Consider the following 19,187-nt stretch of genomic DNA (forward strand, 5'->3'; position numbering starts at 1 on the left):
TGACACAATCTAGAAATGCCAATTGTTGCACAATTATATCCAAATATGATATATTTTCAACAGGTTAACATTAGCAAATTCGGTTTATAGAAATATAGTAATAAATAATATATAAATAGTGTACTGTCTAATATCTATCAATTTACTTAATTCAGGTGGATTTTAAAGTTATGTACCACGTTTTAATGACTTCATGAATTTGTTTATATGTTACGGATGTGTAGCGTAGGTACAAAATACCGCATCGGCTTTGTTTAAATTATATTACACTACAATATATTTTAGGTCCTAAATGGCTAAAAAGTTGCAATTGTGTATGTTTATTAAGAACCTTTTTGTATATTTTATCATAAACTACTGTAAATTTGATGCATAGTCAACATGAACACGTTTTAGTTGTTTTTCCTGTTACTATTGTATAATAGCTGTTTGGTGTATATTTTAATATAACGTAAACACAGGTTATATATTACTAACTAATCGATAGGAGTGATATTGTAATAGTTCCAAACAGTTGGAAGACATGAAGAGATACTTACGTTCTGGAGCGTGTCCAAAATCACAACAGTTACTGTAAGTTTCTGTTAATAAAAGTTTATTAAAATTAAAATTTAAGATATTTAGAATTCGCCATTCAGTGTACCTTGAAGAATAGATATTTGTAGACCAGTCAGATTAAAAAATAAAAGTGTTTGAAAATATACGAATTAATAAAGTTAATAAATTTTGGCAACGTCAACAAACGATCAAGGTATTTTGACACTCTAAATATATATAGTTTAATGATAACACTTGACAAGCGATCGTTCTTCCAAATCAACGGAGTCTCTTTTGTTTTAAATGCTTTCTTTGTATTGTACTACAAGCAAAAACAGAAAGAGATTAAGCGGATCATTTGTATTAGTATTACTAAACATTTTAGTGTTAACATTTAAGGAGATATAAAACTAACGGCATATCTAACTGCTTGGGATGTGGATTGTTGAAATACAGGGTAAGTTAAGGTATGGCAAGCCATGAAAATAAAACTGCTAAAATAAGACCAGGATCAAATGAAGATGCTGAAGATGAATTTTCAAGTTTGTATGTTTCAATCCGAGAACCTCTTTCTATATTATGTGAAACTAGCAGACCATCAATGTCAAGTTCATTCCTAACTGTCCAAGATTCTCATAGTGAAGACGTCAATGTCTATAGTGAAATTGCAGACGAGGATGTTAAAGATGAAACATATCATTTACATTTAATTGGCGAGGTAAATAAATCGGAGGTGAATATCAGCAAAGAAAACATAGCAGAACAATTTTTAAATTGCGAAAAGGCAGATGCAGAAGATGACTTTTCAAAAGTATATGCTTCAATCCGAGGGCCTCTTCCTTCAGTGTGTGAAACTAGCAGACGATCAATTTCAAGTTCATTCCTAACTGTCAAAGGTTCTCATAGTGAAGACGTCAATGTCTATAGTGAAATTGCAGAGGAGGATGTTAAAAATGAAACATATCATTTACCTTGTATTGGCGAGGTAAACAAAACGGAGGTGAATATCAGCAAAGAAAACATAGCAGAACAATGTTCAAAATGCGAAAAGGCAGATGCCACCCATTTCTGCAGAAGCTGTAGACACGCTCGTCAATATATGTGTTATGTTTGTCTTAAAGATCACAACCATTGGCACGATGATCATGTTGTTGTCACTTTATCTGTGAAAAATGAAGGGTATGTTTTGTACATCCAACTAAAATCTCAATCAAATATTTGCGATAAAATATCACTCTGTAATGTCTAAATGTTTCCTCAATTTTGTTTGCAACATATATTGCGTTTGGCAACTTACATTATATTTTTCTGGAAGTATACTTCTGAATTACTTTTAAACACTTTTCATTGATATTAAATTAGATACAAATTCTTTATTAACAATGTTGGCTGGTTTTGTAAAATTACTTTTATACATCGTCCTTTGCTTTTTAAAGAAATTTAGAACTGCCAGCAAAAGACTTAAATAAAACAGAAACAAGCAAAGAAGAAAATCTCAGACAACTTAAAATGGTTGCGTTCTCAAAATTGCCTTCGAAAGTTGACAAGGACGGTGATCAGAACAAAAAGAAAAATATTGTAACAGACATATCAACTAGATCAACAGAAATAAATGAAAGCCATAAACCTTTAAATCAAGGCGGACAAGTAATCAGCAAGAAATTTAACAAGGACGAGTTCTATCCGAGCATAGCACACGAATTAAAAACAAAGCAGCGATGCAAATCTGATGGTCAATTTCAAAAGGACGGAATATACTCGATACGAACGAGTTCTGATACAAAGACATGTGCTATTTCAGGGATAGTCCAGCTAAAAAATAAAAAGGTGTTACTGGCTGACTCTAAAAACAGTAATCTCAAAATTTTAAATGAAGAAACCTTTAAAATTATTGGTTCTCATACATTACCTAGTAGTCCATACTCAATGTGCTACGTTAAAGAAAACAGGGTTATCGTCGCATGTATAAACTATAAATTTCACTTAGTCGATTTTAATGGTGAAATAGACATTCAGTTATTGTTTGAAATCAAACATTTGTTTAATGGTATCGCTTTTGCTAAACAAAAATTATTCGGATGCACATCTGACACAGTCGAAGTATTTAGCGGTACAGGCAAACAAATTTCTAAATTGAAACCTGTCGATGTAACCAATATTGAGGACGTGTGTGTAAGCAAAGAAGGAGACATCATTTATTGTGCTGATGAGAAGAAAGGCTTAGTTGTTCTCGACAAACATGGAACTGTTGTATATATCATATCGGAAAATTTATGCCAACCCTATAGACTGTGTCATGGACAACGAGGATACATTTTTGTTACAGAAACAAATTCTGATAGGGTGATGAGATTTGATATACATCGAAAAGATGTGGGACAAATTGGAAATGATGATATTTTTATTTATAGCCATATTTCTTTGTGCCATGAGAAGAGAAACTATAGACTAATAGTTGCTGTGTGGCAAAGTGACAAAATACATGTTTATACTTTTATGTGATGTATTCGTACTATGATCGACGTACAAGTTCTATAGAAACAATTTATATAAAAAAAAACATTTTAACGAATATAACAATAATTATTAATTATAATATATATTTAACCTTTATCTTTTTAAAAGTATGTGATATGCCTTTAGTTTCTACCAAAAAAAAAGAGAGAATAATTTGACATATACATTCATGCATTTTTAACATTTAAATATAAAAAGAAAATTATAATCAGTCCGTTTTATGACTATAAAATAAAAGAATTGTTTCTTTGTGGCTTCGTTTTCCCATGTATTGTTTCATATTTCTGTAACAATATTTGCAAAAAATAAAGTTATATTTGTATATCAGTACTAGCCTAAAATTGAAGTTTGTTTTCAAAACAAAAAATTAAAAGCAATTATTGAATCAATAGTATTGTACGACGTACTTATTTTATAAGTTAAGTACTATTTTTTACATTTAGCCGATATCAGTTTTTAAAAAGGTAATAAATACCTTATAGTATTAAGTTAACAAGGTATTTGAAATGTATTTTGTTACACTATGAATCTTTGTTCTTGTGTTTGTAATATATTTTATGTTTTAATGAAGACATAACCTCAATTTAAACCTAATATATCACTGAGATCATTAGATCTGTGTTAATTTTCGCTCAATATGATACAAACAAGTGCCTGCGATGTAAAGATATATTTAATACCATGTTAATAGTATTAAATAAGTAATAGAAAGAGCATCGAAACACGAGGCTATCTGATTTGTACGAAGGGGCGTAGCCCCCGAGTATAAATCAGATTGCCGAGTGTTTTGATGTTCTTTCTCTTTTGTATCATAGTCAGACATAAAAACTCGTTCCCTGTTGTCACAACATGAAATCCGAGAAACAAGTAACCAATGAATGAGCATCTGAATATGATATTTCTGTCGCTTTCCCTTTCTCTGCCGTCACAATAAGTAAACCGCGGCAAAAATGACCCAATCGATGTGCATGCTCTGGAGTGCGGGTAACTAATACCTGCACTCCAGTAAACGCATAGTATATGTATACGATTTAACTCGGACACATTTTCAACAGAAAGGTCCCCAAACTATGATACAACATTGAATAATTATTGAATATGATTGTATTATGAAGTCGATCGTATTAATTGTATCCATACCGATACGTTTGACATAGTTTATTTTGAGTTTTAAAACTTTTTTTCTAAAGTATAATGGATTTGACCAGCCACAAAATGCTCTTCAAAAGTACACTACTGACGTCAAAGCAAGCCAGGAGAAAGCATGTTCAGATTGCAGGATGGGGTCGAAGGGGACGGATTTTTCGGTGAGAAATAATCAATAATTTGTAATATAATTTGTACAGTAAAAACTCGCTAATGAGACCAATGAAGGGACTTTACAAATCTGGTCTTAATAGCGGGTTGGTCTCATTAATGAGTTTGGCCAAACAGAAAACTAGGCAATATATTAAGGGATACCATGTACTGTACACATGTTTAATTCTGGGCTAACCTATTTCAAATGAGAAGATATAAAGCATACACTATTATTTTTTTATTTTCATTTATTTTCTTTTACTTTTTAACATTATAAATTTTTTTAACTTCTTTAGAGGTACAAAATGTATTATGAATGTCTTTAAACACAAACATATTTTAACATTCTTATTAAAAGAATGACACGACTTACTCTATTAAATCACCATTTTACTACAAAGCACACCGAACAATAAACCTTTAATTATTTTCACAGTTTTCATCGCCGATAACAACTTCAAAAACCTAATCGTATTTTGTTTAAAATTATGGAACGAAAGAGATAATGATAGCAGCAACACCTCTAAAAAACTTATTGAAAGTTTTCTGTTCAATACTTTGTTGTTTTAATTCCCCAGTTATGACATTAAAGGTGTGAAATTAAGAAATTATCGACAATATTATTGATCATTTCCGGGTTTGATACAAAGTAACCTTGACTCTCTGTCGTAAACGGGATGTCGTTAAATGTCGTAAAACTAGGACAACTGTTGTTTACATCACGTGTCAAAAAGATTTCAGCAATATACACGCATGTCAATATCAAGGTGAGAAAGTGCCCGCGGTCGTATTTATGGGTGTCCAAATGTACATAATTTACGAAATGGGACTGAATTTACTGGTCGCATTACGGAATAACGGGGTGGTCTCAAAATCGGGGTTAGCGACCATTAAAATAAAGAATAAAAAATTCGGGTCTTTAAAAAATCGTTCGTATTAGCGGGTTGGTCTCGAAAACGGGGTGGTCGTAAAGCGGGTTTTTACTGTAATAGCTTGTAAAAACTTTTAATATGTTTCCTTTTACGTTAACAAGTTAAGTTAAGATGATGTCAACATTTTCAATTATCATTTACATTTACATTTGATCCCTCGCGGAAATCAATTAAATGAACACAAGATTAAAATTCATGTTACGACTGGCACTGATGCAGTTCGTTAAAACAACAAATTAAAATGCCCCTCAGATGAACACAAATATAAGTGTATTACTGAAAAGAACTGTTGATTGCAACATCAAAATACAAAAAGAAACAGTTGAAACGGCTTGAAATAATTGATATGTCTAACAGCGTTGCAAAAGCAGGTAACGTAATTTTTTGTTGTTTTTGTTTTTCTTAATGATGCCCCGGTGTTTTTTTCAAGGTTTTTAACCTGTTTATGAAACATTAATTTTGATTACCCATGACTATGACAGCTCTCACGTGCGTTCGTTTTCGATTATATGAATAAATGAAAACTTTGAAAATTTGCGTCCAAAATGCTGAAAGTTTGACTAAATACATGTATAGTTTTCACAGAATTAGTCCTGGGACGCCATCTATGAGATAAATTTATGTAATAACAGAACAATAAAACAAAACACATACACACGCACGCATAGTCAGACACACGTACACATACAGACACATACACACTAATCAAGGCCCTTCGGTGTTATGTTTCCCTAAAATGCATCAATCAAAACACCTCGAAAATTGTTATAATCATTTCGAACTTAATACGAATTGAAAAAAGCTATATCACGTGACTTCAAAAATGAGCGTATATCATTATTAACTAATGTACTTTGTGACATCCAAATGGAAATAAAGTCTATTTCGGTAAAATTATGACTGAAAAAATGTCTGACAATCAGATTCAATATAGAAATGCCTATTATTATATCCAAATATGATATATCTTCAACAGGTAAACATAAGCAGAATTAGTTTCTAGAAAAATAATAATAAGTACTGTTTAATTTGTATATCTATCAATTTTCTTAATTAATTCAACTGGACTTTGACATGATGTGTGGAATACACGTGGTCAACAACTCCCACCTTATAATTATTTCATGATTTGTTTATATGATTAGGATTTGTAGCGTACGTTAGACCAAAATACCGCATCGGCTCTGTGTAAATCATAATAATTATACTACAATTGATTTTAGGTCCTAAAGGGCTGAAAAGTTGCGATCGTTTATGTTTATCAAAAACCTTTTTGTACATTTTATCATTGACTACTGTAAATAGGATGCATATTCATCAAGGGCCCGTTTTAGTTGATTTTGCTGTTACTATTGACGTTCTGTATGATGGCTGTTTTGTGTATATTTTAATATAACGTAAACACAGGTTATAAAATACTCACTAATCGAGTACTTGTAATAGTTCCAAACTTTTGGAAGAAATGAATAGATACTAGCGTCATGAAGTGAGTCCAAAAACACAACAGTTACTGTAAGTTTTCTGTTAATATATGCTCATTTTCACCTTTTATGATAAAAAGTTTAAGGTATTTAAAATTCGCCATTTAGGGTACATTGAAGAACAAATATTGGTAGACGAGTATCATTCGCATTTAAAACTATATGAATTAATAAAGTTACGCAACGTTAACCAACAATTGAGTTTTGAAAGGTATAATGACACTGAAAATATAATTATTATAGTTAAACGTTAATATTTAAGGGGTGATTGTTCTTTTGTTTTAAATTATGAATAACTGCATTTATTGTATTGTATTACATACGAAACAGGAAGATATTAAGCTGATCATTCGTATTAATAAACTTTAATATTTTTTGTGTCAAGATTGACATATTGCTTATTATTCTGCCTTGAATGTGGATTGTTAAAATACGTTGTAAGTTTAATAAGTAACGGTATGGCAAGTCGTGAAAATAAAACTGCTACAGAAACAGCAGGATCAAATGAAAATGCTGAAGATGACTTTTCAAGTTCGTTTGCTTCAATCCGAGGAGTTCGTTCAGTGTGTGAAACTAGCAGACAGACAATGTCAAGTTCAGTCCTAACTGTCAAAGGTTTCCAGAGTGAAGACGGAAATGTCTTAAGTGACATTGCGGAAGCTGATGTTTCATGTCATTCATCTTTGTTTGGTGAGGTGAATAGAACAGAGGTGAATATCAGCAAAGAAAAAATAGCAGAACAATGTTTGAAGTGCAGAAAAGTAGAAGCCACCCATTTCTGCAATGACTGTAGGCACAGACGTCAATATATGTGTTATATTTGTCTTAAAGATCACAACCATTGGCATGAAGATCATGATGTTGTCACTTTATCTGTGAAAAGTGAAGGGTATGTTTCGTAAATAGAACTATAATTTCAATATAAGTTGTTTGCGATAAGATATATTAATTTGTAATGTCTTCATGTTTCTTTAATTTTGTTAAGAACTTCTATTGTGTTTTAGAACCCTTTCATGTAGTATCTACTAACGTTATAGTGTTGTATAAGTATACTTCTGAATAACTGTTTGACACAATTCATTGATATCAAATTAGACACAAATTCGATGATCAACAATTTTAGTGTTGTGAAATTTCTGTTAATATGCATCGTTCTTTTCTTTCTTTTTAAGAAATTCAGAACTGCCAGCAAAAGACTTAAATAGAACAGGAATAAGCAAAGTCGCAGATCTCCAACAACTTGAAAGGTTCCAGTTCACACAAGTGCCTTCGAAAAGTGATACGGACGGTGATCAGAACGAAAGGAAAAATATTATAAAAGACATGTCAACTAGATCACCAAAAACAAACGAGGTTCGGAAACCTTCAAATCCAGGCAGACAAGTAAAAACTACGAAATTTTACAATGACAAACTGCTTTTAGGTATAGCACAAGAAGAATTGGGATGTCTGCAAGCCAAGTTTGGGAAACTTCAAAAATACGGAATGTATTATATTCGAACAAATTTTAATACAAAGACGTGTGCTGTTACTGGAATAGTCCAGCTAGACAATAAAAAGTTGATACTGGCTGACTCTGAAAACAATGAACTCAAAATAATGAATGAAGAAACTTTCAAAATTATTATGACTCATGAATTACCTAGTAATCCATATTTAGTGTGCTTCGTTAAAGAAAATCAGGTGATCATCGCATGCATTAACTATGAATTTTACTTAGTCGACTTAAATTGTGGAATAGACATTCAGATATTGTTTGAAATTAAACATTTGTTTAAAGGTATCGCTTGTGCTAAACATAAATTATTCGGATGCACTTCTGACACAGTTGAAGTTTATAACGATACAGGCAAACAAATTTCGAAATTTAAACCTGTCGATGTAACCAATATTGAGGACATGTGTGTAAGCAAAGAAGGAGATGTCATTTATTGTGCTGATGAGAAGAAAGGCATAGTTGTTCTTAACAAACATGGAACTGTTGTTGATATCATATCGGAAAATTTATGCCAACCCTATAGACTATGTCATGGACACCAGGGATACATTTTTGTGACAGAGAAAAATTCTGACAGGGTGATGCAAATTGATATACAGCGAAAGAAAGTAGGACAAATTGGAAAGGATGAGTGTTATACAAAGGACAACCCAGTTTCATTGTGTCATGACAACAGAAACAATAAACTTATAGTTGCTGTGTGGCAAAGTGACAAAATACATGTTTATACTTGTCTATAGAATGTATTTGACAAACCACCAAGGACGCAATGAATATATAACATTTGAACAAATTTGTTTTACCTTTATCTATCTAAAAAGTATGTGAAATGCCATTAGTTGCGACCAAAATGGGAAAGAATAATTTCACAAATCCAAGATGTTAATAACTAAATGCTTTTTCTAACATTGAAAAATAAAAAAGTTAATAGCAGTCTATTTTATGACTATACAATAAAATTATTGCTTGCTGTGGCGCTGGACTTTTCAATTCTTTTTCCTATGTATTATTTAACGTTAAATATTTTAAAGGTTTATGCAAGTAGAGTATAGTAATATATTTTTCTATTTTTAGCAGATATCAGTGTTAAAAGGTAATGAATACCTTATAGTATTAAGTTACAAGCGTTCGAAGGGTATTTCGTCTCGCTATGAATCTTTTGTTCTTTTGTTTATATTTGATTTTATGTTTTAAAGAAGACATAACCTCAATTTAAACCTAATAGATCAATGAGATCATCAGATCTGTATGAATTTTCGCTCAATATGATACAAACACGTGCCTGCGATTAAAAGATATATTCAATACAATGTTGATTGTATTAAATAACATTGAATAATTATTGAATATGATTGCATTATGAAGTCGATCGTATTAAGTGTATTGTTCAAAATACCGATTCGTTTGACATAGATTATTTGGAGTTTTAAAACTTTTCTTTCCTAAAGTATAATGGATTTGACCAGCCACAAAATGTTCTTCAAAAATATACTACTGACGTCAATGCAGGCCAGGAGAAAGAATGTTCAGATTGCAGGATGGGGTTGGAGGGGAGGGATTGTTCGGTGAGAAAAAAGTCAATAATTTGTAATATAAATCGCGGGTAAGGGGGCATCAAAGGTCTTTATTTGTCATATAAATTGGGAAGCGCCAACCAAGACCTTTCATTTACGTAAAAACATGAATCCAAGAATTGTTGTCTATGAGTAATTCAATATTAAATAAATATTTTGGTATACCTTTAGAAGATTCTGGTAGGGGATTTCCCCCAGGAAAACAATAGAATTGCGTACTAAATAGTGGCCTCTGGTACACTTTCGGATGCAAAATTTGAAATGAAATCCAGCATTTTCCCTGCAAATATCAGACCTTAACTCATGCAAGTGTGTTTTGAATTTCTGCTTTTGAATGAGTATGTACAATATTGTTTAGGCACTTGAAGAGTAAATTTTGAAATGATTCCAATGAATAAAATAATTTACATCATTGCTTTTACATTATCATTTAGATACAATAATCTTTAGGACAATAGCTTATGGTTGCCTAGAGATAGCCTTATTAAGTAGTTATCGGAGATAATATACACTAGTGGCCTTACAAAGGCTTTATTGTTAACTGAATATCATATTGTGACCCAAACCACCTGTTCCTTCCCGTGACATTCAAGGAGATTATTTTACTATTAAACTGACACTAAATCCACAAAGGCTTTTTTATAATTTTTACCCTATTTTATTCTGACCCTTGAAATTGATGTCTGCACTTACCAAGATTCAGACATGCAACGACCGGGTTTTAATTACTATTACTACAGAAATAAACACAATTCACCTTGTGGCTGGGGTTGCCCTAAAGTGCTAATGCATCAGACATGCATCACTGTTTATCCCTGTGTGGTCGCAAGAGGCGACTAATTATGATTACTGGTGTTGCTTTAAATGTGTAACAACCGAGGCTATCCAAAATCAGCGTTTAAATTGTGTTGATGCATCTTCAAAACTGAATAGAACAAAAATGCTAAGCCAACTATATCCAACCACATAGCTATAACTAGCCAGCGCAATTTTGTCAGGCACTATACCGTCTGAAATTATTTGTCTGTTGTTTCACAACTAACCAGAATTAAATTAAAATAATTTGTAAGCATTCAAGTATCTTTTTCGAATTTGTACTCAAAAATTTAGAACGATAAGTTAACGTATTATTATTGGTCAAGTATAATCTTTATCTAAGACTCTTAATTGAAGAATCAAAATTTGCATAACATCATAGAAGATCATTAAAAATGATAAAACATAAATAAGTGTTCGAAATTCGTCATATTTTGAGCATGTCTGTGTAAAAATGATATCAAGTTGAAAAAAATGACCTAGGACAACATAATTTCTGTCAATTGAACACTTATATAGCACTAACTATATCTCTTTATTATGTAGGCAAACAAACCAAAACTTTCCGCAGGTTCTTACATTTTTCTTTCAGGATTGTACATTAATCGATGGAAAGAGGTGAATAATAATCTTAAAGTCTTAAAGTGCGTTTCGGTGTGTGAAAGCGTCAGATACGCACAATTTCCGTACAAGGGCGTGGCTAACCACGGCATTCATTTGGTGATCCTTCTGTGTTTTCAGGGCGCTCTTGATGTGCTGTAGGAGATGCTATACTGAGTTGCTACGGCGTCCTTACTGTGATCCCATTGCGCCCTTGTCAGAACGCCGAGCGACGGCGTTTGTTTTGAGCATGCTGAAAATGCGCGCCGTTGGTCGGCGTTCTATGCAATGCAACTGCGATTCTGCGGCGATGCTTGCGATCTTACTGCGCTCACCACGGCGTTCTGAATTTTCTTTGGACGCCGTGAGAACGCCGGTCTATTGTGACAGCGGTTTAATCTGCAATACAAAATAGCTGTAGCTCTCATTCGGGCTATTTTTGCGTGCCTGATGTCATCATAATGATTTATTTTCTTTCTGGTTACACGTACTTACATGGGAATCTTGAGGTGACTATGAGTGACTTTATACATTCCTTATCTCTTAGATGGTTATAAACTCAATTTTTCCATTCATAAAGAACAATGGGGAAAGCAAATTAGAAACCAATGAGGTATAAATTCATAAGAAAGCGCTCAATAAATAGCAGAATTACACTGTTTAAGCGTAATATAAGGAAACAATTAAGTATCTTCTGAGGTTTAGAAAGTTCACACTGAATAGCTAGCAGAATTACAAATCACAATCGTAACCATTTAAAAATTAATTATACTTTGAATAATGTATCCACATTGTATTCACAGAAACATATTTATATATGCTAAAAAGCGCGATATGTTCTAACATACAATTTCAAAAAAAAATATTTGACAATCTTTAGAGACATGTTATGCAATTTCAAATTGCATATGTTTGTATTTTTAATGTAATTGTAAAACAATTGATAATAATATCAGACTTTTATTTATGCTATTAAAGTAGATTTCGTGAACAGAGTTTAAACTACTTCATTGAAATAATTCATTCGCAACTAGGCACAATTTCTTGTATAAAAGTTAATGCCATTAAACGACACAAATAAAGTCGGGTCTAATCGTGATTTAAGTCTACACATCCCGCCGTTGAAAAGTGGACTGTAGTTGACGCCACGACATGAGCTTGTATCAGAACAATATTTATGGCATCGTGCCAAAGAAGTAAAATGATACTCTCCAGAATGAGTAACAGCCAAGTCCACGTTAAGATATTCGCTATATGTCGAGCCATAGTTTCCACAATCTGTGAAGAGAATAAAACAAAAATATATCTGACCAAACAATTTTTATAGCTCAAGGTAATGCATCCATCATATGTTCGTGAAACATGGGCATTTTTCGCAAATTTCCGTGTCTTATAAGTGTTTTTATATATAGTATGGTTCGCCATTATGGTTGGAAACGTATGAGTCTAGGAAACCAGATTAGTGTATGACCAAGTACATATTGGCTACAGACTTGTCCTCTGACAGGAACCATTTAGGGCATAATCATCGGAAACCTGTGTATTTAAATACAGTCTGCTATGCATGGTGCCCGTAAGCACACAGAAAACTCATTTATTATACAACCATGAGAGCATAATACTATCACAATACTATCATGAATCCATGATTTCATCATCACGAATTCACGATTTCAATTTTTATGAATTCACGATTTCAACTTTATGAATTCACGATTTCAACTTTATGAATTCACGATTTCAACTTTATGAATTCACGATTTCAACTTCACCAATTCAACTTCATGCATTCAACAATTTAAACTTCGTGAACATGAATCTTGAATTCATTAAGGTGAATTTGTGAAGTTAAAAACATGAAAACGTGGAGTCGAATTCGTGAATTGAAATCATGAATTCATGAAATTGAAATCGCGAATTCTTGAATTCATGAATTACTTATGTTGAAAACGTAAATATGCGAGTAAATAATGTGGATTTACGAAGATGAAATCGAGAATTCATGAAGTTGAAATTTCCCCATCGGTCTTAAGGTACGTATAAAATTCAAAGCAGAAATGGAAAAGGGCGTGGCACCGTTATATGTCGCAACGACGCTATATGTCGCACTTGCCTCCAAATGCCGCAATATTGCCGTTTACTGTCGCAACCGCTGCTAAATGACTCAATATATTTTGCCGTTAGATATTGCAATGATGACGTTAATTATCTCACCAATTTTCCTTACCGTTGAATGTCACAACACTATCGTTAATTATTGCAATATCTAATTTCATGTTTAACAACTGGTATTATGTCAATATTAACTTTATGATCTGGGGACTAGCTATCTATATATAGAAAAGCATTAACTGTGATGTACAAAATAGTTGGTTGAAATTGAAGTTATCTTAGTCGTAGATCCGATCTATGACACCAGCTTGAGATGGATCTAAAACATAGAGCTCATTCTAGAAATATTCAATTAAAATATAATCGTAGATCAGAATTTGTTTTTGTCTACAAGCATGTTTGCCTGCGGTTTTATCGATATTGAAGAAATTATACTATAGGTATTATTTTGCCACAACCAGATCACAGTTTTATAAGTTTTGATAATTCATGCAATCATCATTTTAGGTCACGTATGCAAAATAACAACACAGTGTGTCTTTTCTTAAGAATGTTACAGGCGTCCGAAGTGTAAATGCTGTAAAAATGTATTTTCGAGGCTGCCCATGATGACGGAAAATGCTCTGAAGGGGCAAACATTCTGACGGAAAATCAAGCTCTTTTATTAATTATTTTTATTCGTACCACAACTTGGGCTAAAAACGATCATTTGTAATATTATTTAAGAATGCGAAAGGTGCGTCGAAAAAGCTTTTGATTGACATGCAGTTCAATACAAGACAAAACATGTTTCATTAAGACCAAATTTTCCCATGTATTTTAGTAATTTGTTATGTCACTCACTGTTGAGTTTATAGACGTTTAGGGTCAATTTATATATTGTCAGGTAATTTGAAACGACTTTGAATTGACGGACTCTGTTAGATTTTAAAAGCAAAATTAATGATATAGTTACATAGACATAAAGGCAGATTGAAAATTGTATAATAGACCTTATTTAAACTTTGAATAACCTTAGATCAAAATGAATTATGTAAATATAACAACACTGCACTTTTACACTGCGGGAACCGAAAAGACTTTTCCAATATAGAAATACAAGTAAGCCCATCCGTGCAGACTAAACCGGCGCTGTATTTATGGCTAACGAACTCTTGATATTCCCAGATTGAAAGATAATTCTAAACAATGGAAGCTTGAAACGAGAATGTCGGCTGTTCAAGTTTAATTTTTTTCCTGCAGCCTATCACATAACCTTTTCTATCACAAAAAAGTAAGTCGAATATAGAAATTAAATGCGTACTTTGGCAAAAAATGCCCCCGGGTTAATATTTGCAAACAATGTGTGAAATATATCTCCCATATTTATCTCCCATATAAAACGTTTTTGAAACGTTTTGCAAAAAATTTAGATTATTCTGTTATATGCATAGAATGAAATACGGAAAGAAACTGTAAACTCTAAATTTTCCAAGAAATTATATATGACCTTCTTAAATTTTCATGGTGGACTTAAAAGGATGAAAGCTGAAACCCGCTTGGTTTGTGTAACTATTGTGTATATAAACCAATTCTAGACAAATGTATGTGAAAAAAGCCTCCTTATAAATAACAATAAGGAAACGGCATATTTTCAAAGTCTGCCTTTTACTTAAAAGGCGGACAACTCTTTGTCCCTTTCTCGAAGGAGAAGGGGAATCCTGTGATGCGTGCATGTGGTCGCACGGTCACTTTCCTTTCAACAAGTCCTCGGCGCATGTATGTGGTCGCATGGTCGAAAATCCCTAATAGAATGTCAACAATTTCTTAAAAATATTCTTACAAAACTTATAAACTCGTAATAAGGTGATTTAAAAGCTTAATTCGGTCATTGATTCTTTTTTTATAATTTGTGACTCCCAGATATGACAAATTAGAAATTTTTACACTTATTTTAGGACATAAAAAAACCTAATTACAGCTTTGAATTTCTAAATATTATTACGAGTTTAAACATATCTTAGAAAGAAGGAACATCAATAGCCTTAATATGAAACAAAAAGCGTAATTTGAGCTTTTCTAGTTCGAAAAGGCAAAGTTTTAATTAGTTGTAGCAGCAACTCAATAATATCATATAGCGACCTTCTAGTTTTACTGGTAGTCCTCCGTGCACGAACAAAAAATTGAGTAAAATGGCCGGCGTTCCGTTAGCTAGCTGAATAGCTTCCTAAATAATCGTAAGTCGCTGGCGGGATTCGAACCAAAAGCTTCGAAGGGCAAGTAGATGGACGCTTGTCTAGTTATAAATTTTTAAAGCACGCAAAGCAATATACTTAAAATATGATATTTTAAGCACCTAACATGTAGGGTAGTTGCATACTATACTTATATCAATTTTTGTTACTGTTTTTTTTTTTTTTTTTTTTTTTTTTTTTTAATTTTGATAGCAAACAAAAAGGGAATTTATCCATGATGGAAAGTATGCAAAACCAAAAAATGTTTATGTTGATAGTATGTAATCAAAAAAAATATTATATAAGAATATTCAAATGATACGTTTCTACGGCCAATTTAACATGTTCTATAAAAAAGATAACTCCTGCGTTGGACTTTATAACTCCTACATAGGAGATAAAAGGCCTAATTAGGACTTTATAACTCCTACGTAGGAGAAATAAAACCTAATTAGAAGTTTTAAAGTCCTACGTAGGAGTTATCAACTCCTAATTAGGCTTTTTCTATCTCCTACGTAGGAATTACAAAGTCCTATGTAGAACTAATAAAGTCCTACGTAGGAGTTATAAACTCCAAATTAGGCTTTTTTTATCTTCTACGTAGGAGTTACAAAGTCCTACGTAGGACTTATAAAGTCCTACGTAGGAGTTATAAACTCCTAATTAGGCTTTTCTATCTCCTACGTAGGAGTTTTCAATTTTTGTAGAACATGTTAAATTGGCACCAGGACGCTTCCGTACGTTTCTATTGTTTTTATCAATTTTGAAATATTTCTTGGAAATATGTCCATTGTAGACAAATCCACTTTAAAAGCCAAAAATAACATAGATATTAACAAACATTTACTCAATGCGTATTCATGCCAAAAGATAACTTTAACGTTACCATTGCAACAGTTTACGGACATCTAGCGGCGGTTGCGACATTTAGCGGCAATGGTTAGACATTTATCGGCAATGGTTCGACAATTAGCGGAAATTGCGATATTTAGCTGCGTTGCGACATAATTATAACGGTACCACAACGGGAAATCAAGTAAAAACTGCTTCATAAAAGTACACGTTACTTAGATGTAAAGGACAAGAAGAAGCATAATATAAGGTTTGTGTTAATTAAAGACCTGTCATTCCCTATAAATGCATTTATTTTTAATTTTTCAAAATTTTATACTTAAGGTGTCCTGTTATAGTTTCCCAAGAGTTACTCATTGGCCAATTACCCGAGCCATCTTTTTTTCTTGTTTTTTTGGCAATTAGTATAGTTACAGCGATTAAGTATTTTGTATTTAAGTTAAAATATAAATGAAACTACTTTGTTACATTTTGCTACTTTCATTTGACATTAAAACGCTTAATCCATAATTTAAATGTTATAGTTTTGGCGCACCTTTGTTGATTAACAAAACCACATTTTGACAATATTTTACGGCATATGTAAGAAGTTAAGACATAAACTAACTTGAGACGCAAGAATCGGTGGATGATTTATAACTGTAGCCTGCTTGACATTCGCACGTGCTTCGTAGACACTTTCCGTAAGTTATTGTACAATCTGCGGCACCCGTGCATGGCCTTCCATACTGGCTCGACGGAACTGTGGTGGTCGTCGTTGTAGTAGAAGTAGTAGTCGTGATATCTAAGATTGTTTTTAAGAACTTTATTCTTATTATCACATATAATAAACTATACATTAAAATTTATAGAATGATATTACATTTTTTAATATTTAATTAACCTGCGCACCCGATCAATTGCACATTTACTTTTAGGCACTTAAATTGTATACACTCACTCACTCACTCATTCGATCGATCAATAAATAAATAAATCAATCAATCAATTACTCATTCATATAAATCCATTATTAATCAATGGTTCAATTATTTGATTACTTAAGAATATTTATGATTTCTATCATAAATTTATCACAAGCAAATTCGTTGCATTGATATCCTCCGTTGAATGACTTCATATATAGAAATATGTGCTCAGAGCAGAAATATTATACATTTTGTAATAAATTGTAGAGTTACTGTTCCAATACACTGTATCAATATTTGAAATCCCCGCCCCGATCCCAAATAAAGGGCGGGAGGGAGAAGAAAGATGGTGGTGCAAAAGAAAATTATAGTTCTATTTTATAAGACCTATCAAGGTATGAAGTTTTGATCCGAGAAAAATTTTAATGTGAAAAATTACAAAGGGCAAAAATCCAAAGCCATATTTTATGATTCAAACAATAGACTAAAATTAATTATGAAAAAATAAAAAAGGCAAATACTCCATAACTAAGCAAAATAGTGTTATGATTTTTATACGTTGCCCTTAACGTATATGCGATCTATCAATCTATAAAGTTTCAAGTAAATACCAACTATACTTCTTATCAATGCCCAATAAAAATAAGATATAAACATAGCAAAGGGCAATAACTCCAAACTTTTTGCAAAAGAGTGTTATGACTTATAGGCACAGCACTTCTCAAAGAGATTTCATCGTACCAAGACAGAAAGACGGACGGACGAACAGTCTGACAAACTACGCCAAATATATATACCTCCGTCTTCGACGCGGGATAATAATAAAAGTTATTGTAATCATATGCCCTTTCTAATAATAAAATGCCTTAATTCAATATTTAAATGAGCCGCGTCACGACAAAACCAACATAATGAGTTTGCGACCAGCATGGATCCAGACCAGCCTGCGCATCCGCGCAGTCTGATCAGGATCCATGCTCGACTGGTAAAAGGGTTGGTAAGCGAACAGCATGGATCCTGATCAGACTGCGCGGATGCGCAGGCTGGTCTGGATCCATGCTGGTTGCAAACCCATTATATTGGTTTTGTTGTGACACGGCTCAAATGCGAATGCTTTAGACCAGTTACCTGTTGTATGAAAATATAAGGTACCAGACTGCAATGCACATCCTGCGGTTGATGTTAAAATTCCTGGTGCTCCTTTACAAAGTTGGTCATGTTTGTTATAGAAGAAACTTCTGCATGCGGGTTTCTGTGAACATGCGGAAGCACATTTTGTGGCCCTACTATGCAGCCCAAGGTCTATGGTAGCTAGCGGACATAAAAGGTTTGAAAACGAAACATCCTTTATAAATAATTCTTTTTCAAGAAGAGCAACACTTTTTGCAAAGCTACTCATGGTCAACAAAAATATCCATATATTAATCATGTTAACGCTACAATAAAATGCTAAAGAAGAAACTAAACTTTTGCTCAACAAGTTAAAACCATGCACAACATTACTTTTCATTGCCGATTTATGTAACTGAAAAATAATTTTGATGGGTAGTCAAGCCTTCGTCAAATTTACATATACTTACACTGAGAAAGTATTAAACAAATACTGATGTACACAAACGTCACATTTATATAATTTGTTCAAACATTTTTATTAGTAGTGTTTTGCTTTGACATCGACGACCTGATTTCAATTGTTCATTTAAAGTGCAGATTTTAATTTTCTAAAATTCCACTTCCGTTGTATTTATAAGGAGTCTATTGTAACAGGAAACGGTATCGGAAGTAAAGTAAGAGAGAAAAACTATCTCTTAGTACGCGGTATGCAGACGAATAGACGCTCAAAAATTG

The 19,187-nt window shown here is 32.7% G+C and overlaps 3 protein-coding genes across 3 annotated transcripts; 2 read left to right on the forward strand and 1 right to left on the reverse strand.

Annotated features, from left to right (window-relative positions):
- Positions 1-894: 894 nt before the first annotated feature.
- LOC132753147 (uncharacterized) lies at positions 895-3,222 on the forward strand. The gene is made up of 2 exons (XM_060743589.1): positions 895-1,716; positions 1,974-3,222. Exons 1-2 carry the CDS (start codon positions 1,007-1,009, stop codon positions 3,037-3,039), a joined length of 1,776 nt encoding a protein of 591 aa, XP_060599572.1. The 5' UTR covers positions 895-1,006; the 3' UTR covers positions 3,040-3,222.
- A 3,922-nt stretch (positions 3,223-7,144) lies between these two features.
- Positions 7,145-10,104, forward strand: LOC132753148 (uncharacterized). Its single transcript, XM_060743590.1, has 2 exons — positions 7,145-7,655; positions 7,939-10,104. Exons 1-2 carry the CDS (start codon positions 7,225-7,227, stop codon positions 9,002-9,004), a joined length of 1,497 nt encoding a protein of 498 aa, XP_060599573.1. The 5' UTR covers positions 7,145-7,224; the 3' UTR covers positions 9,005-10,104.
- Positions 10,105-12,245: 2,141 nt separating this feature from the next.
- On the reverse strand, positions 12,246-18,819 carry LOC132753150 (uncharacterized). The gene is made up of 3 exons (XM_060743591.1): positions 18,468-18,819; positions 17,039-17,215; positions 12,246-12,532 (listed from the first exon to the last, which is right to left on the reverse strand). The coding sequence occupies exons 1-3, from the start codon at positions 18,766-18,768 to the stop codon at positions 12,285-12,287; spliced, it is 726 nt and encodes a 241-aa protein (XP_060599574.1). The 5' UTR covers positions 18,769-18,819; the 3' UTR covers positions 12,246-12,284.
- Between the last annotated feature and the right edge of the window lie 368 nt (positions 18,820-19,187).

This window comes from Ruditapes philippinarum, unplaced genomic scaffold, assembly GCF_026571515.1.
Source record: "Ruditapes philippinarum isolate M1 unplaced genomic scaffold, ASM2657151v2 ctg3933_1_1_1_1, whole genome shotgun sequence".
NCBI classification, from domain to species: Eukaryota; Metazoa; Mollusca; class Bivalvia; order Venerida; family Veneridae; genus Ruditapes; species Ruditapes philippinarum.

Coding starts and splice junctions, on each gene's coding strand:
- LOC132753147 (XM_060743589.1), top strand. CDS start 1,007: ATGGCAAGCCATGAAAATAAAACTGCTAAAATAAGACCAGGATCAAAT. Junction 1,717..1,973: donor TTATCTGTGAAAAATGAAGG/GTATGTTTTGTA, acceptor TGCTTTTTAAAG/AAATTTAGAACTGCCAGCAA.
- LOC132753148 (XM_060743590.1), top strand. CDS start 7,225: ATGGCAAGTCGTGAAAATAAAACTGCTACAGAAACAGCAGGATCAAAT. Junction 7,656..7,938: donor TTATCTGTGAAAAGTGAAGG/GTATGTTTCGTA, acceptor TTTCTTTTTAAG/AAATTCAGAACTGCCAGCAA.
- LOC132753150 (XM_060743591.1), bottom strand. CDS start 18,768: ATGATTAATATATGGATATTTTTGTTGACCATGAGTAGCTTTGCAAAA. Junction 17,216..18,467: donor CTTATATTTTCATACAACAG/GTAACTGGTCTA, acceptor AAACAATCTTAG/ATATCACGACTACTACTTCT. Junction 12,533..17,038: donor CACCGATTCTTGCGTCTCAA/GTTAGTTTATGT, acceptor TTCTCTTCACAG/ATTGTGGAAACTATGGCTCG.